At 42.3% G+C, this 27783-nt stretch overlaps 1 protein-coding gene across 2 annotated transcripts in view; it reads right to left on the bottom strand.

Moving 5' to 3' along the window:
- Window positions 1–474: 474 nt before the first annotated feature.
- Window positions 475–27783, bottom strand: part of magi3b (membrane associated guanylate kinase, WW and PDZ domain containing 3b) — a 159593-nt gene continuing 132284 nt past the window's right edge. Inside the window, exons 8-22 of one of the 2 annotated variants that reach the window (XM_079341827.1) lie at window positions 25449–25555; window positions 20433–20624; window positions 18996–19637; window positions 15885–15916; window positions 14412–14577; window positions 13610–13704; window positions 13206–13413; window positions 11816–11998; window positions 10331–10516; window positions 9490–9586; window positions 8352–8457; window positions 8046–8183; window positions 5814–5952; window positions 4765–4852; window positions 3231–3318 (exon numbers count right to left, since the gene is read on the bottom strand). In XM_079341827.1, the coding sequence (XP_079197953.1) occupies window positions 4806–4852; window positions 5814–5952; window positions 8046–8183; window positions 8352–8457; window positions 9490–9586; window positions 10331–10516; window positions 11816–11998; window positions 13206–13413; window positions 13610–13704; window positions 14412–14577; window positions 15885–15916; window positions 18996–19637; window positions 20433–20624; window positions 25449–25555 (2338 nt within the window). In that variant the 3' untranslated portion in view covers window positions 3231–3318; window positions 4765–4805. Of the gene's footprint in view, window positions 3319–4764; window positions 4853–5813; window positions 5953–8045; window positions 8184–8351; window positions 8458–9489; window positions 9587–10330; window positions 10517–11815; window positions 11999–13205; window positions 13414–13609; window positions 13705–14411; window positions 14578–15884; window positions 15917–18995; window positions 19638–20432; window positions 20625–25448; window positions 25556–27783 lie in introns of both variants that reach the window. The other variant, XM_079341826.1, reaches the window with a different exon arrangement.

The raw sequence follows: 27783 nt of genomic DNA, 5'->3' as shown, positions 1-27783 counted from the left end.
GTTCCACTACCAGAACTTTACCTGTGATCTTTGGAGTTAAGAAGGATCTCAGATTTCATTTTCTCATTTTCATCTCAAAATAGCCTTTTTTCTTTTTTTTTTTTTTACAACCCTAAAGGTTTCTGCAAGTTTTCATACCTTCTGAAAGTACAGTGACTTTGGAGGGATTCATTAAGTTCTTACACTATTTATTGGATGAACATAACAAAAGGCGAATGGGGGTTTTCACACATGCACAGAAATCAGACATTTTGGGGGATAAGCCGCATGTGTGAATGCAAACAGCTGATGTCATCCCCATGACTTTTACCTGCTAGCTACCTGACACTTTTACACTGCAGGAAAACTTCAGAAGACTTCACCAGTGGAGGGGGCAATGACATTTTTATCATATTGCAATACTGAATATGTCCAATAGCTCGTAGAATTGATAGAAACGCAAACAGCTGTCATTATAGTGTCGCTTCATTCCACATCCTTCTTTTGCATCATGTTTTCTTACCCTGAAATGTTACTCGTAGTGGGTGGTACTTTTTTTTTCTATACTGGGACTTTACAGGTGGGACTTGCATTGCTGAACACAGATGTTTGGTTCTTTTACATGTTCTGGAGTGATTTTCAGATGATTTTTGTTCTACAGAAAATACCTGCTTTCATACAAACTTGAATATCTGCTTAATTTGCTCCTGGGATTAAAAGTTCCAGCTTCATTTGGTGGAAACACAGCTTATGTCTGACTTTCACTGTCCCAACGCTTGTTGTTGTGTATTTTTAAAGCCTACAGCTAAACTACCCTTAAAGTATGTTGGAAGATTGGATCCCTGTAAACCGGCCTTACGTCAGCAGCATGCTTTACATCTTTTTTTTTTAACCACCACGCAACTCTCAAAGCTCATTTATCCTTCAAGCTATACCCTGGCACATAATCACACAGCAGGATTGACAAAAAAAAAGAACATACATTAAAAACCCTCATTTGTCAACATAAAACCAAAATTACAAAAAAAAACAAAAAAAACTGGCAATGCATTACAGAAAGTTAACATCACAAATTAAATACGAGTCATGGTCATTCTGTTTTGCTACAAGGGCAGATGCAGTGCAATGGAATCCAATAGATATTTAAAAGTCAGAATCTGCAAAACATGACACATTCAAATATATATATATATATATATATATGTATATTATATTATATTTCACAATGAGACACGTTTTGAGCGATTGCAAACATTTCGTACAGCAGTTTGCACATTACCTATACAGTTCATGAACTACAAGTCCCATGGTAAGTCCTACCACCGAAGAACATTGGAAGGAAAGTGAGAGCTCAAATAACATGGGACAAATCTTTGAAGTCTATATCAAAATGTGGAATGGCTTGGTACAGCTACATATACACATATCAATCTATTATCTCAATAAATTACACACAGGTTGGTTATCATACACATGGTAAACAAGATCTCAAACCACAAGTTTCTGGTCTTTTAAATGATATTTTTTATATGGAGGAGAGGCATGACTATAACCATAGAACAGTCTCGAGTCCCCTGGTAAAGTGAGCGCTTGCTGGGTTGTTATTAGAAATTTGCTTGGTGTTGAGAATGAGAATTAGAAACAAGAGTCAGGATCATCCTCAGTGATGTGCAGAATACGTGCAGAAAAAAAACCAAACTGAAGGATCTACTGCATGCAGTTGAGCAAACTTTTAAGAAAAAGACAAGTCAAAGTATTCCGCAATGAGTCAGAGAGCAAATGAAACCCCCGGTGACAGTCGTAAGTGTGGTATACTACAGGCTAGAGGCCTTTCTTTGCATATGGGTCATTGCATTGTAATGGGTGAAGCGCTGTTGGTAGTCGTAGTTCCACAGGAGGCTCCCAGGATTGGCACATATTCACATTTAAAAAAACAAAACAAAACAAAAAAAAATCTTTTCTGGCAAGGCCCCGAGCATGCTGCACATGCTAAAAACCCAACATTAAAGATTGCTGAAGCAGCGGACAAGGCAGAGGTGGGGAGCTGCTACATGCCACAGGTGATGTCAGAGGACTCCCAAAAAAGACCTTGTCAAAAAGACAAATCTGGTCCAAAGGTAATAAAAGTGGCGCAGGGTTGCACTTTTTCTGTTTTATGGATGAACTCAGAAAAAAACAATCCACAGAGGGTGCTGTTAAATATTCCATGGCACAGCGCTAGTCTTGTTGATTCGATATTCTATCACAAAGGGTCACGAAAGACTTCTGCCGCCGAGAGGATTTTGGCTGAGCTGGGCACTTTCCAAGGGCCAGGACTTAGAGGTCCCTTTGTACTCTGTGAGGTCCCTGGAAAGCTGTTTATAGAGGCCACAAAGTCCTCCCTACCACGACCTTCTTTGGAGGATGTAAATGTGTCTTCAGGTTCTTTCGGCGAAACAACAGATCCTTTCCTACTCAGCATATCTTTAAATGAAAACTGTGATTCCCTCTTGATGTTTGTCTCTTTACTTGTATTCCTTTCTTTCGCAGATTTGCTCCTCCCGTTAGCAACTCTCTGCCTTAAGTCTCTACCTGCACCTTTCTCTGCTTGTCTCTCTGTATTAGGAGAAAGCCTGTGGTGCTGAGGATCTTCCGCCACTCTTCTTTGAACACTTTCTGGCTCACGGCCAGACCTCGTTCTATCTCCTCTCCCTTCCGTCTCCTTTCCTTGGGAGTATCGTCTGATCTCGACAGCACCCCCTTTGCCGTTTCTCTTTTCATGATTCAAGCTCTCTCTGCTGGGAGAGTCTTTTAATCTCCTCTGAGGTCCTTGTTGTTGCTCTGTACGCTGCGGGGTTGAAGCCACTTGCTGTCCAGCTTGTGGAGTCTTCCTCGGGCTCGTGGATCGTGTTTTCGCCGGTTTCTGTGAGGTCCTTTTCCTGCTCAGCGCTTCGTCCTGTGCCTGACGCTCAGTCTTTTTGGGACTGTGATGTTGCTCTTTGGCTTTAGGAATTGTCTCCCCTGTTTTCTTTGGGCTGCTTAGCTCTCTGGTGTCTTTTATGGGCCTGGTCCTCTTGTAGAAGTTCAGATGCTCAAGGGAGGCATGAGAAGGCCTCTCTACCTTCTTGTCTGCCCACTCGCCAATCTCCTCCACTGAGCTCAAACCCCTGCTGCTGCGAGAATTGAGACTCTGTGGGGATATTGCGCTCCAGCTGTGGGAATGTTTCAGTTTGCTGGAGGAGGGAGGAGAAACAAACATGGAAGCCCCGGTTGGATATAGAGAGGACGGGGATGATGTGTCAGAGAAAAACACCTCTCCGGAATAGCTTGCGGGTGAAATGAGTTTTTGATCATGTTGACCTGTAAGAGAAGCACAGACTTTAGATGTGCACACTGACATGTGAATATGTAAATGTTCAACACACACACACACACTACTTAAAACCTCTGGAAATGTGGCCTGAAATAGTAAGAATGAATGATATGAAAACTGAGCCACATTAAGCATTCATTCCAACCTTAGGGAAAATAAACTTTCACATATTAAAAAAAAGAGTGTCTGGGACTCATAGCTCATGGTTAAAGCATGAGATCCACATTCAGATGCTACAGTCCTCAATGCAATGACCCCTGGTTGGACCCTTTGTTCTTTGCTGCATCTCATCCTTCACTCTCACCTCCCAATCACTACCCTCTCTGTTCATCTGTCCTCCTGTTCAAATCAAGGCTAACGTTTCTCCTCCCAGCTAACTGGTATCTTTACAAATAAAGAGTTAGCTGATGTGAAAAAGGCAGAAGGAATATCAATTTCGAGCGAGTGGGAGGAGGTGGTGAGGTTTGTTCTCTGGGAACAGAGCACAGCCATCGACTGTCTGACTGTTGTGATCTCTGTGCATATCATTAAACTGCTGCATCGTGTTTTCTGTTCGCCAGTCTGTTGTTCTCCATCTTTCTGTGGATATTCTGTGTGATTCTGTGTAGCTACGCATAGCATTGAAATTAAGTCAAATGTTCTCCTTTTAGTCCTGCGAGAGCCCGAAATGTAAAAACTACCCAACATGTTGCAACGACCCGAAATGTTATTACGACTGTACGACTGGTCGATAATGTAACAAAATGCTGAGCCCATGTAGTAAGTTGTTACTTTTTGGGTCAGTTATTACATTATGGGGCAGATAAAATATTTTTCTCAGAATAATTTTAAAACTTTTTTCATTTTGGGCAAAAACATTTTTGGTTTTGATGCCTTTTTTAATTAATTTATTTTTTATATATAACATTTCAGGTCTTTTTTTAAAACTTTTTGGGTAGTTGTTACACTTCAGGCTCAAACAAGGCCCCCGTCCCCTCGCCACAGTACAACAGGTATAGTCCAGTGAGGTGCATGTGTGAACAACCAGAACAGGAGGATTTCAGGGGCAGTCCTCCTGTAATCCTCAGGATGAGAGGATGAGCCTGTATTTCTGTGTGTTGGCAGCAGGAGCAGTGATTCTCTTTGTATTAGCATTGACAGTCGACTTCGTTTGGCTGCGTACTTTAAAATCTTCATGCTGCATCAATGGCCTTTTGATTAGGCTATGTTATGAGACATCTCGACACTTAAACCAACACTGTGTGAGAGGGTTTTGGCTGAAGCTACTTTCTATACACATTTTAATGCTCATATACGTACAGTCATTGTAAGTGACAGCTCAGAGATGATCATTGAGTTTCCAGAGGTTTTAAATATAGAGAAGTAAGGAAAGGAATTGTAGATTACTCTTTGAGGTCAACAGAGGTAAGGTGTGTTAGAAAGCAGAGAATTACCAAGGTAAAAGAGAAGAGGCCACTAGAAAGCAGTGAAGATGTTAGTGTTGGTGCTCAGTGTAGTAGCACACAGTAGAAGATGTACTACCTGCATCAGGGAAAGAGAAGAAGAGTCACAAGGAAGCAGATGGTTAGAGATTTAATGAATAAATAAAACTCCCAATAAAGAAAACAGTGAATCCAAATCAACACGGGCGGAATTCCAAAACAGGCTTCATCATTTACAAGCAAATGGAGTCATTATCATTAGCAAAACATTAGCTATGGAGTAGTGGATTAAACGTGTGTTTAACTACTGTTCCCGCCTCGTAAACCAGCAAACACTTTGAGGAGATAAACACACCCTCGTTGCTAACTCAAGTTTTACTGAAAAACACGTCAAACACTTTGTAGGCACAATCTGACTGTCAATTATATATATTAATCTATTAACTCACATTAGCAGTTTGATATCTTGTGTGGTAAAATAAGCAAATGAATACATGAAGAGACTGATACTACTCTCATATCTCGAACTGTTTATATTAAAGCTACTATAAGGAGATTTTAATTGGTTATGAAAGAGAATGACATTCATTCTGATGTCTCTTTATGGACTCAAAAAGCAAAGGAGACCGTCGGCCAGAAGTTTGATGATCAGATTTGTTTAAATGGTTCGACAAAATCCTCAAAAAAACCCCAAATGTTCCTCACAGGAGCTTTAAAATTTTGATTCAGGAATGTAATATGAAGTAAACCGCTAGCTCTGCACAAAGACACTGAATATATGTAATGGCTCTTTGTAAAGCTTCAAATTAATGTTTGAATTGAAGCAGAATACTTTTTAACTACTGGGTCCTGATGAAAATGTGATTTATTAATAATGACATACCTAAACCTACAAGACGCGACCCTTTGCATTGAACCAAGAGTACTTTTTGAATCAAACGCAAGTGTTGGCTTTCTAGGCCCAAAGGCAGTCCATATCAACCAGATAACTTCAGAGGAAAATATAAAACAGTCTTTTCTCTATTACTGTCACAGAATGAACTAAATCATGTAGAACTTACTGCCATCTTGAGCCAGGCCGGCTCCAGGCCTCAGCAGCAGAACCACTTTGTTTCCTCCGGCCTGGATCAGGTCAATCGCCCGTGTGTGAGAGATTCCCCGAGCAGGCTCCCCGTTTATCTCCACGATCTCATCTCCAACCTGTTAGCAACACAGAACATGTTCTTTAAAAAACAGAAGCACAAATATTGAAATCAACGGGCCTCCTCACAAACAGGCTTTATTAAATAATATGCATTTCTTTACACACACACACACACACACACACACGGCCTTGTAACACCCTGAATGTTCCCTCTATTATTGGAGATGACAAAATAACTCGGAATAAAATGTGTAAACTTGTCAGTCTGTCTGGATCTAATCTGTCTTGACATTTCTCTCCTCCCTCCACAGGCAAAGTCGTAACCACAGATGCTCATCTGGAAAGTCTTAGATTGATTCTGGCTCGGGGCTTCTGTTCAGCTCCCCTCTCACCCTGATAATAATAACAACAATAATACTGTGTTCATTTCACCCCTGTGGGCAGATTCTGATTCTCCCAAAAGCTCCTCTGAGAGAAAGAGCAGAATCCGTTACAGTGTCTCCAACTGCAGGACAAAAGAAGGACGCACGCTTGCTGCTGCTGCTACAGAAGGAAATAAAGTTTGAGTAATAAATACAAACTATAAATCTAATCCAATCAGAGACAATCTCTTCATTCTTTGAGTTTGCTGTAAAGGGAGCTTGAATTACTTTGCTAAATGAAAACAGATAAGCTCTAAGCACACAGCAGATAAAGGGCAGACAGCTTTGAACCGTCACGAGCCTCGGATGTACCTCTCTCCTCTATAAAACGGTTACTTTTAATTTCAGCAACGTAATAAAAGGTTTTATAGCACACCAAACAGCATCCAAAAGCAGCTTTCCCAACATTACCACCGAAATGTCCCTGACAGATCGAGTGAATGAGCACAGTTCAAGTTTGGGTTGTCAAGACACCAGAATGTTCAACCTAGAAATGATACAGGTTAATGATAACAACTATAATAAAACATTTTATTTATTAAGTTCAATCAAACGGAGCGGTTGTGGCTCAGTGTGTTGAGAGTGTGACGGTCTTCTTTTTTTTTTTTTTTTTAAAGATTTGTTTTTGGCCTTTTTGCCTTTATTGTAGAGGGAGGACAGTGGATAGAGTCGGAAAGGGGGAGAGAGAGTGGGGAGAGACATGCGGGAGATGGGCCACAGGCCGGACGCGAACCCGGGCCGCCCGCGCGCGAGGACTGAGCCTCAATACGTGGGGTCGCGCGCACTGCCGCTGCGCCACCGGCGACCCCTGTGACGGTCTTCTGACGGACACTTTACAGAGCAGCCTCTGCCATCAGTGTGTTAATGTGAGTCGTCAGAAGACTAGAAAAGCACGTCCAGGCACCAAAATAGAAGTCATCAAAGGCACCAAATATTTGTGCAGTATCTTGTCATACCGAGGGATGTGCGTATCTCTTAAGATTTTACATTCATACCATCAATGATGAAGATTAGGGAGCATCGTTTTAAAACATTCAGTACGGAAAGGTGAAGAGAACTTTCATGTTGAACTTCCATAATAAGCTCGACTTTCACTCGTCTGCAGACAGAGAAATATCTCATAAAGCGATGCTCTCCTTCTATTGGATACATTTACCCCTTCAGATAACGACCTCAGACATTAATGAGCTGTGACTTTTCTTTCACACCACCCTGAGGCAAACCTTTCACTTTTAGCCTTTATTCTAATAAGAGGAAAACTAGCAGCATGTCGTTGTTTTTCTCCTTCACACTGAAGTGGGACTAGTTCTGTGTTTTTAGACAGCGTCATCATGGCATAAGAGAAACTCAAACTCTACACAGTTTGAGAGAAAGGGGTGAGACAGTATATGTCGTGTTCAGTCAGACGTTGTTGTTCTGACTCGTGTGATACGACACTCTAACTAGGACATCGCTTCATGACTCGTCACGTCGGTGCTTGAGCGGAGTCACGTGAGTGGATGTAAATTGGCCAAAGAAAAAGTTGACCTCGACTATTCACATTCTGACCTCATACTGATCCGTTCACTGTGTGGTCCCGTGGTAGCAGCACTTTGTTTCCCACCTCAGCGTCTCTCAGAACATTTTCAGTTCGTTCCAACAGGAAGCAGCGTAACGTTTATGATGTTACATGTAAGAGTCCATCTTTGGAAGTGAACATTTTTAGGTCAAATAAAATAAGCACCCACATGGATCCTCCCGTCCAGCTGAGCAGGTCCGTCCTCAGCCAGTCTCAGGATGTACAGACCCATGTTGTACTCGGTCCCCCCTCGCAGACTGAAGCCAAAGCCTCTGGGACCCCGCTCCAACTCCACCGTCAGACAACCCTACACGACATCAATATAACACACAGTCATGAATACCAGCACATTTTGCACCAATACACAGCAACAGTTTGACTTTTACTTCGACACACAATCATAAAGAGTGTAGGTTAAATTCCCTTCACTCCACGTAAGAACAATGAAAATATGAAATAAGGGGATCACTCGGACCTGGTTGGGTCCTGTCACACACAGCGTCCCCTGCTCACTCATAGAGAGACTCTTGTGGTCGGACCAGCTGAGCGCCTCTCTTTTCTCCTCCACATCCAGGTTAAATCTGCAACGAGCAGGAGAGGCGTTTCATCAGTAACACGCTGTAAACAGCACGCTGCAGGCCATCGACACAACAACACAATTATGCAAACAATGAAAGCCAATAAAATGCTGGATATTAAAAAGGAGGGGGCTCCTTTCTTACACTTTGATGTTTTATTTGTAGGCTCTGTTATTTTTCTCTTTATGGTCCGTATTATCGCTCACACCCTTTTATGTGTTTCTCTTATTCTTTGTGCTGACAAAAACAAACCATTATGTCATGTTTATTTCATGAGAGTTTGTCAGAGGCCAGAATAATCATCACTGGAATATTAGCACCATAACCATGTGATTTATTTTCAATTTTAGAGACTTTTCTTGGTGCATTTCCTCAGGCCAAAGGAGAGGGAGGGAGAGAAGGGTCCGCCTGAGCATTAAGAGTGAAGAAGGAACTGGCCATTATAATTGGAAAGAAATCATTTCTCAGTATTGCCTCCAGTGATATGTTTTTTTTTTTTTTCAAGGTGTGTTTGGTGCTATAGCACACAGTTTGCTCTTTTTTAAAGTAAAACTGGTGTGAGTTTGAAATTTGATCAGCTAAAAAAAAAAAAAAAGCTTTATTAACTTTTAAAAAGTCTTGTCTCACACACTCGGATTAGAAGTCTTCTATGAGTGCTGATATAGAGCTGATATAAAGCTTGGAAAGATTCAAAGGCTTCTTTCTCTGTAACAAAAGAAAAAATGTTTTTTCAGTAACAACATTGGGGGGGCGGCAGTAGCTCAGTCTGTAGGGACTGGGGTCGGGAAAAGGAGGGTCGCTGGTTCAACTCCCGGTGTGGACTAAAGTATGGAAGATGTTCTGGTAGCTGGTTCACTTCCTAAGCAGTGCTGAGGTGGCCCTTGTGCAAAGGGCTGCTCTGGCAGACCCTTAGTGCATGTCCTGTTTGTGCATGCTTGTGTATGTCAGCCTTGAGTGTGTGTAGCATGACTTGACAGCAAAGTGTAAAATTAAGTTCCCCTTGTAGATCTAATATGAAAAGGAGTGAATTCTTACCGTTCATCCTGCAGAGCTGATCTTTGTCCCATGGCTCTGTGCTGGAGAGCCGGACTCTGTTTAGCTGAGCTCGCTCCAGATGGAGGACCCTTATATTCTGAAAAATGGCAAAAGTCTGCTTTTAAAGACATTGAGGCAAATTTTCTTCAACAATCTTTTTTTTTAAATCTCTGACCAGAACAAAAGTAAACCCTGAACTTCTTTCAGGAGGCATGTTGAGAGAGGTTTTCCTACAGAACACTTTCAATCATCACTCATGCTGTACAAAAAGAGTGTGACGATTTCTCCATCTGCAGAGAGCCTGAACTCTGCCTTCCTTTTCACTGTTTGTCATCATCATTTCTCTGCATCATCTTTTTTATTTTATTGACGTCATTTCTTTCTAATGACAGTGACCGATCCTGAACATGCTCCTTCACAAACCAGGGGGGACATTCATTCAACCTCGCCCCTCCCTCTGTCTCCCTGCTCTGGTGATCAGCTGATTATGTGTGTTTACTTTTTACGTAACAAACCAACAAGACTCTGCAGCAGCATCTTTCATCCAATCATGCTGCTGCGGTCACATTTTAAAACGTGTTCTCTCTCCTCCATTCCAGCTCAGCAGAGTTCAGATACAGACTCCTCCTCACATCCTGCATTTTTCTAACACCACCTAATCCAATGTTTATCTTTTCTTTACTGTCGACTAAAGAATTGTAAACTCTCACAGGTGTCCTCTTCGAGACCCGGGTCCTGAGTCTTATCTGATTTTGAAAACCCTCAGAGCGTCTGAACATGCGGCTGACTTGAATAGATAACGATGATCATTCCAGACGTGTGCACACGCGGAGACACTGACCGTCCTCTGGAACCACGGTGAGGGTGACGACACTTCCGGCCTCCTTGATGAGCTGAACAATGTCGTTGTGAGAGAGCTCGATGATGGAGCGCCCGTTGACGGCTGAGATACGATCTCCGACGTGCAGCAGGCCGCAGCGGTCCGTGGGACTGCCTTCAATGATTCGACCGATCTTATGTGGAATCACTGAAAGAGCAGATGTGAAGTGAAGAGGAGACACGGAGGCTTGAATAGAGTGACCTTCATGAAAACCTTCACGTGTGTTTTGTAAAGCTGTCGTGATGATAGACGTCGTGTCGGATAACGGCTTTGTCTATGTTCAAATAAAAAGCAAGGCACAGAAATCTCCCCGGCAACAAGCTACAGTATATTCAACTTTTCATTATAACAGAGAAAACAGTGATCGAGACGTGCGTCTCCTCCAGAATACTTTGGATGTGCATGTGCTAAAAACGACAGGACTTCTATAAAAATCTTATCAATACAGTTTTTTTGCCCTTTAAAAACACTGTCGTAGAATTACACACATTTACTTTAAGTATTGATGTGTCACAAAGTGGCTTAAAGGAAGTGAACCGATCAGAAACCAAGGTTCAGAGGATCATTATGATGTAAGTCTGATAAATCAGTCCTGAATGCGAGGTCTGAGAGGAGAGAGGACGTCGCAGCGGAAGCTTCTTAAACAGGCTCAGGCCCGATTTACTCAGGTGGACACACTCTGCCTATTGGCTACTGAGTCAGGAAGTGAAACAAAAACCAACCAAAACACATGCAGGCAGAAAGGGTGGGACTTATATTATGACATAGTTATTTACTTTAAAGGTCATATATCTATTAATGCATGTACGTGAGTTATCACATCACACACTACCGACATCCTTCGTCATCAAACTGTGGTACGAGTACCACTTGTGGTTCGCAGGATCCCTCTTGTGGTACACTGGGAGTCTCTCAAACGTTTAACAAGCAAAGCTGTGATGGCAAGCGGAGTACACAAATATGATGGTTAAATGATTTTGCATTTGTGGCTCCAAACAGGAAACGTTAGGAAGTAAAGTGTGACAGATACGTGGAGCAGACTCGGGTCACATCCAGTTGGGATTCTTTCGGAGTGGCACAGAGAATAAGTCCAGGCCAGGTGTGTGGTCGATGTTAAATAATGTGCATATCAGGAATAAAATGGCCGCCTGTGCAGACTGTATATGAAGGTAAATGAAGACGCTGTGACTGTATTTCAACGTTGAAGCAGTCACAGTGGTACTTGGAGAGCGAAATATTTTCTGTGGTGAAACTTATGAAGTTTGAGATCCACAGACCTACATTATGTTAAACATGCTTTTCTGTTTATGTAATTAAGCATCATTTCTTTTTTTTATCTTATTTGGCTTACAATAATGAAAACTACAAAAACACTTAGCTGTTTTGTCCTCGTGACCATGTTGTTAATGTAAACACTCAAAGGTTTGTTCCAGAAGTCACTCTTACCTCCCAGCGGAGGTTTGCTCTTGGAGGTGAGGATGACGAAGCCGAAGCCCTCGCTGTCTTTGCGGTGGAGCGTGATGTCAAACGACTCGTGGTCGAGAGCGCTGGGCATGGGGATGCGAGGTAGCTTTGGGGACCCGTTCACCAGCACTGGAGCCATTTCCTGAACCTCTTCATCGGTGGCATCTGAAACAAGAGGATACAGGTGATAAGGTGTGTGTGTGTGTGTGTGTGTGTGTGTGTGTGTGCACTCCTGAGGGCTTTCACTGAACAGTGTGGATGTTCTGTATTTTTACAAGCGAGAAGAGATGCAATTGAAAGGAACACAGTGAAGTGTTGTAAGCCTATAATAAAAGTCAGAGTGGAGCAGGAGACACTTCATGGCTGCTGCTGTTAGCGGGGAGAAAACTACGTCAAAACCATCAATCTGCCAATCTACGACCGATCAAACTTACAACATGAAGAGTTGACTTTCTCTCCGTTTCACGACTTTATTACTTTCTTTTATTGTTTTAAAAGCATTTTTCTGATGCTGACTTCTTACTCTTGGAGTCTCTCCAAAGGAGACATGTGTAACAACAAGCAGCTCTTGTTTCTTTCCTGATTGGAAACTTTCTCTTCTCCTCCAGTGTTTGCTTTAATAACGTTCTCACGATGTAGGTTAATATCTAATGTTTTTTTTTTGTTGTCTTCTGGTTACCATGACGCAAAATCTTCATGATCTCGAATGAACTCAAGAATGCACAAAAGTTGATGTTAAGATTGGCACGATGGTCGATCATGACCCGATCCCAACCGGCTGGATGATTTTCTGACATATTTTTCATATTTTGGTCATACACTCGCACGGGGAGAGCAGAGAGCCACCAACTGGTTCCCCAACTTCTGGGCTTTTATTTCCCTGAGTGTGTCTACCTGAAGTGGAAGACAGCACGGAAAGCTCCATGGCAACAGCAGTCATGTCTGTTTGCTGTGTCTTCCCCCTCATATCACGAAACACACGTGTCTGGAAACATCTGTGGACCTCCAGCTGACGGGGAATATTTCTTGTGATTTAGCTGGCAGGTTAGCTTAGCGTTTGAGCCGTGCATATGAGAAAACTGACATACACGGAGATCCGACTTTAACATCCATCTGAGGGAGTTTTTAAAGGTGACTTTCGACGCTTGTCAATGCTCTGTCGTGATTGCATTTGTACAATGTGAGGAACTCGGGTGGAGCCCAACCACACGACTGTGCAGCTTGAGCACATAAATCATGAGCGTTGGTTGTGCATCATCAATGATTCAGTCGTCCAGGATGAGCTCACATTCCCCCCCTGACGTCTTTAAAATCATGGAGTGTGCACCTGGCCTCACTTTATTACAAAAAAAAAATAATGCTCGTTCCTCACCTCTGTAGATGACCTTCCTGCGAACAGTCAACATAACTTGACCATTTCTGGCGGCGTTGGTCATCAGGTCGAGCACCTGCTTGTGGGAACGACCTTTAACCATCACGCCGTCGATGCCGATGAGTTCGTCTCCAGCTCTCAGACGCCCGTCCTTCTCAGCCGCTCCATTGGGCACGATGGCCCCGATGTACACCTGGGGGAAGACGTTCTGATAAAGGGTTAATCCACTGAAGAACTGTCTGACGTAAAGTTATTGCAGCTCGTTGTAGATTTTGTTTCCAATCAAAACTTTGTTTTTTCCCTGATTTAACTGAACGGTTAATCCTCTCTTTGTTTGGCAGGAAACATAATATAATTAGTATAGATTAAAATATACAAACAAGAGTTCAACATAGTTCACTTACTGGCTGCTGTGGACCTTCTCCTCCCAGAACACGGAAGCCAAAACCCGTTTCAATGTCTCTCTTCAGGAAAACATCGATGTCTTTGGTGTGAGGCTCTGAGCATCAATAAACAAACCAATCAATACAGTTCATTCATTGCATTCTGGATGTAACATTTTCAAAACAACAGAAAAACAAACCAATAATAATTGTACAAAAGAGCTAAAATTGGTAGAAGATCGAACCTTCATACTGACAAAAGATAACACAATAATTGATCTGCGAATAATGTTGCTGCTAATCTTTTTTTTATTGTATTAAATTCCCCCCAAAAAAATCCTGTGTTCAATTTTATTTCTTATACTAATTCATGTACTTCATGTGAAAAAAGTAAATAATAAAAAAAAATATAAAAACCTTACACACTAATCAAAAAAATGTTTTTAAGCTCAAGGCATGAAAAAAAGAAAAACAAATTACATTCACAAACTATTATAAAAACAAACTTAAACTTATCTACAATTAAAAAAACAAAAACATCAAAATCAATCCATCTAATTGTTGCAGCCAGTCGATTTGTGTCAGACGGCTCTGTTCAAAGTTTCTGACTTTTAAAGGAACTTTTTCTTCCTCTGCTGTTAAAGTGCTCACATACATTAAAGATAGGTCTCTCTAAATAACATGACAAGTCCTGCTCTATTCTTAAAATTTCAAAATGACTTTTTGTTATGATTAGCACTATATACATGTTTGTTATTGATCTTATAGATTGGCTGTTAGGGATAATGGCTTCAAGCAGACAGCTGATGGTGTGTTCACGTACGTCTGCTGTCCAGCAGGGCTTTGGACTTCAGGTACAACTCGGTGGCGTCTCGTTTGGGGGACTCCATGGAGCGCAGGGTGCTCGTGTTGGAGTGGTAGGGCAGAGCCTGGGGGGCGGAGTCCGTGATGCCATCCAGAGTCTCTGTGCTGGCCGTCATTTCCTGTCTCTGTGAAGAAATAAATGAGCCATCAGCACCTCCTACACATTTAAAGCAAAATGAAAAATAAATATTCCCGTATTAATCCAGCATTGAAACATTACCCGAGTATGTTAACATCAAAATAACTATCTTTCCTCGTTCTGTAAAACGTTTGAAATGTCTGACAACTCATCCTGCAATCATGGGGCAACGACCATTTGCCTCTTGACAAACGGTTACATAGCACGTATCGTTTTCAAAATCAAAATAGAGTCATTGAAACAGAATTCATCCAGGTACAGTGTGTGCCAGTGAGAACAATAACTAATCAGACTTCGTTCATTTTGTGTACCAGGCTGTTTTTTTATTAATGCTGTAAAATAAGCTTGTTTGCCTGTTGGGTGTGTATGTGACTTCCTGTGTTCCTGGAGCCAGCCTCAAGAGGACACTCGAGGAACTGCAGGATTTAGCACTTCCTACATTGGCTTCATTTTTTAAGACGGGAGGTTGTCGCTTGGCTTCGACAAATTTTTTGACTCAAAAAGTTTTTTTTTGTAGCCAACCTAACATTATGTCCCGCCTTCTATCTTGTGATTGGCTCTTTCCTGTTTCAGCTGGATTTACGATGCAGCATAAGACACTCTTGAAGTTGCTTCCATGGCGACTTTAAGTATCGTCATTTACAATATTATTGCAATTTAAATGTCATTAGCTCTCAAATTCTTTGGTATTCACCCATGAAAGACAACGTTTTATTGATAATCTATTCCGCTCATTAAACAAGACGAGGGACTGTGCATCTAATGGTGATAGATTACCAAACGCTATAAAGGTCACTCGTCTCGCTCTCTTCTTTTAGGCGAAAACTGATTTTAATATCCATGCCTCCGCGTGTTTTTGAGACTAAACAACGAGAATTGGATGGAAAATAAAATAATAAATCCGCCGTGAAATACAGGAGATTTCCCCGTGGCTGTGAAGGACCTATTCAACCAGAAAGGGCAACTCCTCTAAGTGAAACTGTTGTATTAATGATACCAGCATATCCGAAGAGGCTCATCCATGCTTCATTACCATTGCAATCCCCTGACAATAGCCCTGAGAATACGAATACTGAAAGGAAGTAATTAAGAGCGTTTTTCAGAGGAAACAAAAGGAGGCGCCAAGAAGTATAATCAATATTCAAATTTATTGCTATCACTTAATTCCATGCAAGATGGAGGCTTCTTGGCTAAGCTGAAGGACACAAAAGCTTGGAAATTAAATTGAAGGATAAGTCTCTGAGGGGGAAACAACAGAGAGGAAAGTAGGAAAAAGATATGTGTTTTACTCACAGGCTTTAGACTCTTCACGGGGGATGTTTGACCTATGAAGAGACACAACAGGAACGTGGTGAGAAATGCAGAGAGGGTTTGGACAAATATTACCTTAAGCGTCCTCCACCAGATGGCACTGCGTCTCTGACTGAGAGTCAGCAGCAGGAGGGATAAAAATAAACCAGTGAGCCGCTTTAAACTCGAGAGGTGTACTCACTAAAGAATGCTCCATGAGGGAATTTACATCCATGTTCGATGAAAGATACATGTGGAATTTAAAGGGGAGTCCGTACGCTGGAGTGCTGACGATATGGTGAAAGCCCAGGAAGCTTGAGAGAGCATTACAGACTCATGCGTATCATTTAATGACCAATAATTCCCTCTGTTTTTTTTTCTTTTCCTGTTCGCTGTACAGTACACCCACACGCTCCATCTCAAGCGCTAAGATTGTTCCCTACAGATCATCTCTTCCTCCCTCCTCCTCATCCCCTCTTCTGCCCTCCACGCCTTGCGTAAACTGGATTAACAAACACTCTTCTGGAGCCCGGAGCCCTGTGGGGCCCCGGCTGACACTTGGCTTGATGAGGGGTTAATGGAGCCTGATGTAAAAGGGAAGGCGCAGTGGCATTTTTCTGCTCCACTGCAAAATTCAAGCTTCGACATCCCTGTCGTTACATGCCGGAGATAAGTCAAGTTGGCTATGGGTGCACCTTAAAGAAACACGAATATCCCCACATCCTTCCTCTTAGCAGTGCTTCACCTTCACCTGTGGATGTTTGAGGCTCAAACACAACCAAATGCACTCGCTCACTCAGGGATCCTCTTCTAAGCCACAGGCTGCTGTCTAATGAGGGTTAAAGCTGGCATTAGCTCTTCCACTGGGCAGGCTAAGTCCAGCTCTGCTCTGACTGTGCGTTCATGCAGTGGAGTAGTACATGGTGGTGGTGGCACAGCAGTGAGGGGGGGCGGTATACTAAGCGAGCAGAGAGAAAAAGGGTTTTGGGTGCGACTACAGGGCGGAGGCCCCCAGGGACACTTCCTCTATAGGAGTTTAGCCACGGCTCTTTAAGGGGGTCGTGGACGGAGAGTCGTAGAGGAAATCACCGGCGCTGTGCTGATGATCAAAGCCAATATGGAGTTTGCCCAAACCCCCCCCCCCCCCCCCCAGGGGCAGCTGGAGCTGATGTAGGAGACATTTGAAGGGTGCATACTCTCCCTCCTCCCCCTTTCTCTCTCTCCCTCAGAATCAGGCACATCCCCACACTTATGTAATTTCTGCTCTCAGACTTGTAACAGAGCGCATTACGCCTCAAAGGGAGGCGTAAACAGAGTGAGTGTAGACATCAGAAAAGGCTCAAAGATGTACATGTTGTCTGCGTTTGTCATGAAACGCAGCATTAACCAGTGGTCAGTGGCCCAACTCTTCAGAATATGAAGCTGGAAGGAAGGCTCCACCATAAATAACAGGCATTATGTTGATTTAAAACATGTCGTTTAAAAAAGTATCAACGTTCTGTCCATTATGACGACCTTGAATCATAGATTGAGTCTGACTTCTGCTTATGTGTTGTCGCTGCCTTGACCACTACATACAAAACGTGGATACCTGGATCATATTTCGAAGCTTTGAGCCACAGGATAAAATATCATCATTGACGTTTAGGAGGTGAAAAGGTGTGTTTCAGGCTTAATCTGAACGCATCTCATGGATGATCGCTGCAGCTAAAAAGGGTGCAGGTGTCTCTATTTGTTTTTTTAAAAAAGGCAGCAGGCTCAGATGTGGTGACCTTCAAAAGACCACAGACACAGTGGCATCTCCCAGGCTCCCGCAGAACAACAGTGTGTAGTCAGTGACCCCCCCCCCCCCCCCTACCAGCCACAACACCCCCTCACCTCCTGTCAGTATCAGCACGCTGACCTCACCTCCCAGGGGAACTGTAGAACGTGTATCGACAGCAATAGCAAGTTGTGTCAAGAGAGGGCATAAAGCATGAGAATAAAAGATGGAGGGAATGATACAGCCATTCAGACTGTCAGATAAATGTAAAAACACACAGTTAAGTCCTTTTTTATGACGATGGCTTGAACCCCAGAGAAGAAAACGGATCTCAATGTTTTTTATTTTTCTGGTCTTCCTGTGTTGTGTGTATGTCTTCTTTTTTTTTTTTTCATGGCAGGGCTCTTCTCTTGAAACAATGCTGGTAAGGATAACTCTGCAGACTGCCACAAGGGAACAGTACAACAAAAGGGTAATGGGGGGGGTGATATATTTCATTTATTATCATCATTTAAGAGGCACACAATTAATTTTGCAGTGAAGTAACTCGTGCTAACTGGCAGTTGAGTTAAGTATTTATACTTTAATCAGTCCATTCCCTTTCTAGTCCAGCGCTTTTTAATCCACTCTTCTGTGTGCTTTGGAATATCTAATACATCTTAATTCATGTGTTTTCCACATAGGCTCTGCAGAAAAGAGGGCACCTGGCTACATGTGGCTTTTAGATGACTAAATATTATTCATGAACTCCAAAGCTCTCTGAAGCTTGCTGCAAAGTTATTTGTCTGATCCCTTTGTTCCTTCTCGCTCCAACAAATCTTCGGATGCTTCTCTGCGTTTTCGTCTTAAAGGCAGGGTTGGTAATTTTCCAAAACTGGCATGATTTGGAAAGTAGCCTTCTCTCCGTTCTCAGTATTCACTCACCCCCTCCCCTCGAAGCTGTCTCAAAAGCCACGCCCCTCTCTTCTATGCTCTAGCGCCATCGGTCCAGAGGCGGATTTCAGCTCATGCTTTGAGTGTGGGCTCATGCATGTACGGGGTAGAGAGGCTTGATTGGTTTATAAAATGTGTTCCGAGTGCTACAGATGATGGATTTTTTATCTTTTGTTTCTCAGAGCACAAGACAATTTCAACTAAAATCTTAAAAAGTGTATCTGGAGAAAGTTACCCACCCTGCCTTTAAGGTCTTGTTTAAACTGTACCATTTAACCTATGAAGCAAACAACGCTGTGAAGGAAATTATTATTCCTTATTATAGTTATTTTTTCACTGTTGACAGTGGACAGGTGTCTGACATGGCGAGTAACTCTGCCAAAACAGACAAAAACAGAGCTGTTCTTTGAGTCTCTCACCTCCTCTCAGCACGAGCACGTTGACCTCGCTGCCCACGGGTAAGTCCTTGAGAATGTCTACGACCTGCGCGTGGCTCAGCGTTTGGACGTTCTGCATGTTGATCTCCTTGATGACATCTCCTTTCTGCAGACCACGGCACCACTGAGCGTCCAGAATCATCTTCACCTTCTGACCTAGTGGACAGTCAGCGATGGCGAACCCGAATCCTCCCGGCCCTTTCACCAGCGGAACACTCACCAGCTCCGGCTGAAGCAGACCTGAAGCCATCTCGCCGCCCTGTCTGCCGTTGGGCATGGCGGCCACCACGGGTCGGCCGCTGGCGTCCGTTGTGACGTAGTGGAGCTCCTGCGAGGAGCCGTGAAGGACATCGCCTTTCACAAGCAGCGGCTGTCCGTTGATGAGCGGCACAGCGGTGACCACCTCTCCGCCGTGCAGAGCCTGCGGGGGCTGAGAGGCAGGCGGAGGTGGAGGAGGCGGAAGAGGATCATCGCTGGTTAGATCCACATCTGGAGGAAGCTGGTAACCACGGCAGAGCACCATGTCCACGTACTGGTTGATGGGAATAGACTGGAACATCTGCACCACCTCTGGATGGGTCTTCCCAAGCACGGACATCCCGTTTATCTCAACAATCACATCACCTAAAAACAAGTAAAGTGAGGAGAAAAGAAAGTGAGAGTGGGAGTTCCTGTGCTGGTATTTAATCTAGACATCACTCCTCTCTATTCCTGCGGAAAGCACTTATTCCTTTCCTTTGTCAGATGAATCCTTTCTCTAAAATGTCCCTTTCCTCTTCACTGCTCGCCCATATTTCTCATTTTGGCAGCTCCCTGTTCCTCCTCTCTCTCTCTCTCTCTCTCTCTCCTCTTATCTCCATTCCACCATTCAGTCCCGCTGTATCCCTGTACCTAGTCCACTTCCCCCATTGTTAAAAAGACTTGAACAGCACTCTGTGCAAAAGCTACATGAAGGTGAGGAGAGGCATATACTTCTGTCAATATCAACCATTGTATCCATCGCACACTAACAACTGATGGTTTGTGTAGACAGGCATGAGGCCGTGGAAACATCAGAAACTAAGCTGCGAAAGGTTTTATTTACAATTTAAGGTAAAAACTATCGAATATATTCTACATTTTTATGTGAAGAAAACTATGAGCAGCCTTTGCAAATCACAGTTTTGGCTTTTTGAGATGGCACATTGGGGGCCAATCACACAGTGACCCGTGTGACCTGATCACGCCCCTGGAGAGGACCCATGGCAAACATGATAGATTAAAACAGAAATACAAAAAATCATGTGAGATAACGTCCTTACCTTCTAATAATAAAAATGGAACAATATCACAAAGCCCCAGTGAGACATGAGGGGAACCATTGAAAAAGATTAAATTCAATAATCTATGTAAACTATTTCTATGGAGTGTTGAACTCACCGGACGCCATTTTGTTGTCGTGGGCAGCAGGGCCGTCGCTCAGCACGTTTTTCACCTGCAGGAACTCGTCCGTGCGGTCACCTCCGATGATGGTGAATCCAAACCCCTGTGGGCTCTTCTTCAGCGCCGTGTGGTACATCTCACCCTTCAGCTGGCTGGGGTCTGCAGTGAAGACAGACGCAGCGCCCTTACCTGCAAACAGAACGTCAGTGCAGTATTTAATAGCGTTAAAGAGGGTGGAGATTAATAACATACATCACGCACTCAAATCTGAAGGGGTCACACAGTAACTCTAATGAATGAATACATTCACATCCCTCTTGAAAGACAGAAAAATCCCTCCCTGTCTTCATTGAGTGATAATTACATGCATTTTGTGCAGAGGTTCAACACTGTCATTAATCATTTAGAATTAACGATGATCACGCCTGAACTAGATAAAACCATCAAAAGAGACCTTTTCCTACAACCCCGCTGAGAAAAGAGCACAAACAGATGGATAAAATCGCTTAAAATATTCACTTTAGACGCTAATTAACTTGTAAACTGTTAGGTGACTGATGCTATTACAAAACTATAGAGCACAGCAGAGATAAAACAACTCTGACAGAGTCCAATTTAGCTCAGTGTCCTCTCTTATCCTCAACACGCCGCAGCCCGTGACTCAGAAAAATAGTTCTGTCACAGTAGACTTTTTATAACTTGAGTAAGGAACAACTTAAGGTCAGTGGCAACATCAATATGGACCAGCAGCTTGGCTCTGGCATATGCAATACACGAGATAACTGACTGTCAGGGTCACACCGCATTACACAGTGCAGCCTCCCTATCTGGCATTACACCATATCAGCACTTTAGATCATGGACACACCGTTTTTTCCCTCCTCCCTGTCTGATGGGTTTTGGCCCGCGCTGCGTTAAAGCTGTGACTCAAAAAACAGTGAAAGTGAATCCAGCTGGTGAGAAATGATGCACATTACAGCAAGCGTGCTGAATATAAAGAGAGTGTGATGTGGTTGCCTGTCTCTGGGATGTCAGAGATGTCGTTGTACATTTAGAAAATGGTCTGTCACCATTTAAAAAAAAAAAGTTTTCTGTGAATTTAAAGGAGAGGAAACTGCAGCTGCAGTACCCTTTCGGGAGATAGCAATGCAGCAGCAAACAGACCACCAAGTCAAGCTTTTAACTCTTCATTATTAACAAACATAATCGACTACAACATATTGATTTGAGTTAAAATTTAAAAAGTAGTTTATTCCAATGGTATGAAAGGACTCGTGACCTTGACCCTAAAGCGGTTAATGCTAACGTTACGCCATCTCTATAGCGCTACGTTAGCAGGCACAGCTGGAAGGTAGCTGCTAGCTAGCATCAATTCCTCAACGTTGTTGCTGTTTGACTCATCAAAAGACAAAAACTTAAAATTAAATGTACTGATAGTGGTAACATGCAGCTTATAATGTTAAATTGGATTTCTCTGTCAGATGTACATTTCCATTAAATGTAAGGAATAAGATTTGCAACATTCTGACTGTAATTACTCAAATGCACAAGACTGTCTTCCCCCACTTTTCATTACCACTAATGACTTCAATCCCTGAAAAAAAAGGGTCGCAGTTGTATTGAGAAAATGAGATCAAACATTTTTTAATCTACTGGGGCCATGTAGTTCCTTTTCTTCTGCAAAAATAATGATTAAACCTTTTTAGTGCATTTCTGGGGAATATTTGCAACAACAATTGTTCAACTATAGTGAGAAGTTGTGCCAGCAAGATTGAGTATGTGGGATGGGGAAAAACAACAACAACAACAACAACAACAACAACAACAACAACAACAAGGGTTTACTGTTATGAAGTAACATGTCAATGAGTGCAACAATGTGGCTTACTGGTGTTTCAACAATGGCACTCTCTCCCACAGAGGAAAATTGTGAAAAAAAGAATTTGGCTTCACAGTCAGAAGTTGCTCTAAGGATCCATTTAATATTGGTTAAGGTCCTTTAATTTATATTTATTCACATTCAGTAAATCATAGAACCACAGCAGCTGCATGCTGTAAGCTAAGTGGATCATCAGGGAGTAAAAAGATGAAAGCATGTGACACATGTCAAAGGTTATAAATCAGAGCTGAACAGGTGCCCTTTGGTCAAATTTACACTTGCCACTTTGATGACACTTTCAAATTGGATTTTTGCGAACTGCATTTATGTGTGTGTGTGTGTGTACAACTCACCTGGAAACACCTCCTCTAAATCGTGACCTCTTTATCTCTCTCTGTCAAATATTGTGAATGGACAGTGCTCACGATGTGCCCTTCAAGATCACAACATCAGCTTTTTGTTTGGGCTGTAAAATGACTGATGCATATTTTCCTTCTCATTTTTTAGATTGAAAAAAAAAACACTATGTAACTCTCAGGAGGCGTGTGTGAGGAATTTAAATGCAGCAAATGGATGAGCAGCCATACACAGTTACTGCAGACATAAGTGGATGTGAGCGAGTGCAACTTGTCACAGTCATTGTGGACTGCAGATGTCCACAGTACCACGGATCGAGCAAAGCTCATTTACATAATCACATTCAAATTACTTGATAAACTCAGGCCTGACTGTTCTTTTATCTTCCCCCTGCCAACTCCTGAAATAACAATTTGACTGCCTGTTTGTGTGTGAAGAAATAGACAGATGTAATGGAGAAAATGATTTGTGAGTTTTTATTTGTGTGGGAGAGGCCGAAGAAGGTCTCTGTGCCAGGGTCTGTGGGCAGACTTTGAAAGCCAGCCACAGACAGAAGCATCTGATCTCGGAGCATCAGACAGCCTTACTTTTTGATTTCTCATGTGTGACTCAGTTGCGTTGTAAATCTCGCAGTGACATTACTCAGCATAATTGGGAAGACATGTTCCTCGGTACATCAAGCGAGCGGCAGAGGCAGTTGTTTTCTACGAATGCATCCTGAGCACTAGAATTTAAAAATCAACGAGGCCAAGAGTTTGACAAACAGAGGAAGTTACGTGTGTTTGATGTGGACAGCCTATCAGAGCGAAAACAGAGAACGAAGACATGTGGGCACAGAGCCAGCTTTGTAGGATAACTGACTAAACACACAGTCTGGTTTAATCTGCAAGTTTTGCTGCAGTAACACATCATATAATATGAACCTCAACATGACCACTATAGCTTACTGAAGGGCAAAGTTTTCATCTTCTTTTTTTGCTCTGATCCCTGGTTGTTGTTTTTTTTTGTTTCCGCTAATTTTGGTATGTTTCCTGTTTTTTTCATTTGAAGCGACAATAAAAAACACAATATAAATGATTACTTCTAATACTATTGCTACTACAAGTACTTACAGCAGATATCACATTGGGAAAAACAACATGGGGAAAATAAGTGAGGCTCCCAAGTCCCCTATTAAACCATAAATAAGTGAACATGTTGGGCAACAAAGTAAGAAAAATGACAAAAAAATGACATATTAATTTCAAATGAGATAGTTTTTGCTCTTTATTGCATTTCTTAAAGGTTCATTTACATGGAAATCTATGTTTTAACAGAAGCAATTTCCATGCAATAAAACTCCCTGAGAAACTAACTCGTAACATGGAAACCATAAAAATCTCAATTCTAGCCTGAGGTGTAACCGTCTATGCTGATGATACTCCGGTTTCATCACAGTGATGGTCTGACAGCTCACTAGGTGTGTAATCGGTAATCAGGGGCGAGATGGCGCCTCTTTCAGTCCCCACACACCTGAGCAGAAAAACGTCTGATTACATGGCCTCTCTGGCGCTCTGTTCCACCAGCTCTCCCATGTGCGACGCTAAAAGCCTTCCTCTTCCTCAGCTTTCCTTCTCTCTCTCCATGACACCCTTCGGAGCTGCACAAGCCTCTATCCCTCCGCAGCTGCAGCACTGTAATCTATTATACATCTATTGTATTGAAAACATACTTACTTCATCAGGTTTACTGCAGGAGAAAATTACCCTTCCAACCTAAATAACAGGTTACAGAAGAGCGAACAAAAACTTGTTTTATACGAGTGAACCAGCAAAAAAGGAGGCTCATTTTCAACGTCCATTATTGTCCGAGGCTGCTTGAAGGTTGACAGGTTCAGCTGACCTTGCATTAAATGATGAAGTCCACACTGCTTTCTATTCCAGTGTCATCTTATCTATCGCATCACACTGACTCAGTTGAGAGGGTGGTTTGTGTTTTGTAAACAGATTGTGATCTAAAGTAGTTAAATTACACTTATACTGTTCCACAGTTAGCTGAAGCTCATGTCCAGAGTGGTTTACAATGAGAAAATAAATATAATAATCTTCAGAAAAGCTGATGATGTTGATGCTGTTCTTAAATACTATAATCTGGCAATCAATATAAGCATAATGAGGAAGAAAAGACTTCTGTAACAGAATCGTAAAAGCATGTCTAACAGTGTTGTACTACCCACGGGTAGTCGGGGTCTCAAGACCACCTATTGAAGGTCTCGGTCTCGTCTCAGAATCAAAATCATTTTTACTCGTTCTTGCCTCGGTTTTGACTGGGTGGACTGGTAAAGGCTGCAGATGAGAGGCTATTTTTCCACGTCATTACTGTGATAAGAAGGAAGACGCCTCTTACAAAGAGAATTAATAACCTCAATTCATATGTAGTTTAATTTGTATCCCCCCGTGACGGCCATAACCTTCCCAGTGTTACGGTCTATGTGAGTTACACTCCCACCACACAAGATGATGAGTTTTCAGTGATATTTATGGTTTTGGTCTTGTCCCAGTCTTGCCCTGCCTTGGTCTTGTTTCTGTCTCTCTCCATCCTTAGAAGTCTTAGTCTCGTCTCTGTCTAGGAACAATCTGGTCTTCGGTATGTCTTGGGTCTCAGTTAGTGTGGTCTTGAGTTCCTTTGAAGATCAATTCCCAATGTCTTTTAGTCAACCCCTCTGCAGTTAGAAAACCCAGATTTTTTCCCCCAACTCGAGAGGAAGTTAAAGAGGTAGCGATGTTCTGTGTTTTTACCTTGGGTAGGTGCGGCTGCAGCTTGTTTGATCGCAGCCGTCTCCTGGCTCAGCTTCTTCTTTGCCTCCAGGACTGGGTTCTCAAACTGGGTTTTCTGGTTGATGTGGCTGAAACAAAAACAGGCCGAGATTTAAAAGAAGTGACTCCAATACACACACACACACACACACATTCCCATACCTCTAATTTATTGAGCTCACTGCACCATTTTTCTTAATTAATTATGCATGCACATTGCTTATAAATGATTTTCTAATCGAGGGAAGGTATAATGGCTTCATTATACATACATTCATAAACACAGCACACAAACAGTAGGCTATAGGCCGGTTCTCCTCTTCTTTGTGTTGGGAAGCTACAATTGAGCAACATCCTGTTCCTCTACAGCAACGGCCTGTTGTCCCCCTGGCATAAAACAGCCATTGTTTTCCATACAGCTCAGTTCAAGGTAGCTAAGGTAGCGACACTCCCTTGCTTACAAAACTGTAACCTATAGTGACTGAATGTTAACATAAGCTTATTATGTAGAGCTGTTTCTTCCTGGTTCCTAATAGTCAACTATAAGTGGGTGGGTATAAGTCAATGGTAAATGGACTTGAGATTGTATAGTGCTTTTCTGTACCAATGTACCAATTCATTCACAAACTGATGGCAGAGGTGATGTAAAGTGTCCTTCAGTTTAAATAACACATGCACACATGCACATTCATATGACACAGATAAAGCAAGAGCAACTTGGGGCTAAGTGGATCAGGAGCTGGAAATTGGACCTCCGACTTTCTGATTGAGAGATGACTGACTCTACTGTACCAACTGAGCCACAGCTGCTCAATACTATTCAACAATGTGTTCTTATTTAAAGTAAAAACAGCTAGGCTGGCTAAAAGCTAACATAAGCTGACAGTAGGCTCTTATTTTTTATTACCAATAGCTAGGGAGTAGCTGAATGCTAATATTTACTGACAGTGTTACCAATCAGCTATTTCCTAGTTTGTATGACTGTTAGCTAAGTGTTTCATTTTAAGTGACAGTTTTAAAATTCAGCTACTTACTTCTTTTTTTATTATTTACTTAGCTTAAGAGGAGCTTAACGATTATAGTGTTATAGTGTAATACTGACAGTGTTAGCAGTCACTTACTCGTATGTATCATCTGTAACTGAAGGGGCAAAATGCTAACATTAACTGATGATGTTAGCAGTCAGCGAGTCCCTTTCTTATAACTGTTAGCTAAGGGGTGGGCAAATGCTATCACCATTGTATACTACCACACCATGGACAATAAATAATTGGGGAATTGACTGCACCCACTCTGAACACTTACCTGTCAGCATTACCTTTAACTCACACTGCATGTAGCACTGTAGGCCTACTTGTTTAATCTAAAAGGAAACTTAGACTTAAAAAAACTCAACCAAAAATCGATACATGCGTATACAGATTCACTATACTTAGGGAAACTCCCACATACAGGAAGAGTTTGGGATTACAATGCTTTTTTTTTAATTTTTTTTTTACAGGTGACAATCCGCTAGTGTTATAAGGATAAGGATAAGGATAAACTTTATTGATCCCCCATGGGGGAAATTCGGGTGTTACAACAGCTCCAAAAAAACAGTAGAACAGGGAATATAAACAGCATCAAATAGCAAATCTTGAAATAGTACCCCATGCCTTCCTGGATTTTAATTATAATTCTATTTACAGCAGCTAATCATTGGAGAAACAGGATAATGACTGTTTAAGACTGAGAATACAGGAGTCCAACTTTATCACAACAGATTTCACCCGAGGGCCACGACACAGACAAATGAGCACATTGTAAATATGTTGTATTGACTCCTTTTGTCCGAGCTGGCTGATTCTGTTTGCAGTGTGAACAATCAAAAAGCACATGAATTTCCATTTTCTTTTCAGGACAACAAATTGCTACCTCCCTTTTACCCCCCACACTCTTCCCTCCATTCACTCTATTTGAAAATCTCCCCAATTTCCCTCTACTGCAGTTATAAGACCGTTTCACTGCTTTGTCTGCTCGGACAAAAAACACTAAATCACACTTTGCACACAGAGAAAATCTGTGCATATAAACAGTATGCAGAGACCTGTATCGACACATTCTACACACATGCTTGGAAAACAATCACTGCAGGATACAGCGAGAAGACAATCAGTGCTGTGTTCACACACAGGTCACTGCAATGTTACCCACAGTGCTTCATTTTGCCACCCACTGATAAGCAACTGGACAATCCTGACAAGAACGCTCATCTCCTCTCCACGCAAACACAATGAACCGTTTGCTACATCCATTTGTTTATTTTTAGACAACAATG

This window comes from Symphodus melops (genome assembly GCF_947650265.1).
Source record: "Symphodus melops genome assembly, chromosome: 4".
Taxonomy (NCBI): Eukaryota; Metazoa; Chordata; class Actinopteri; order Labriformes; family Labridae; genus Symphodus; species Symphodus melops.
The sequence above is the reverse complement of the archived record's forward strand: the minus strand, read 5'-3'. Positions and strand labels throughout refer to the sequence as shown.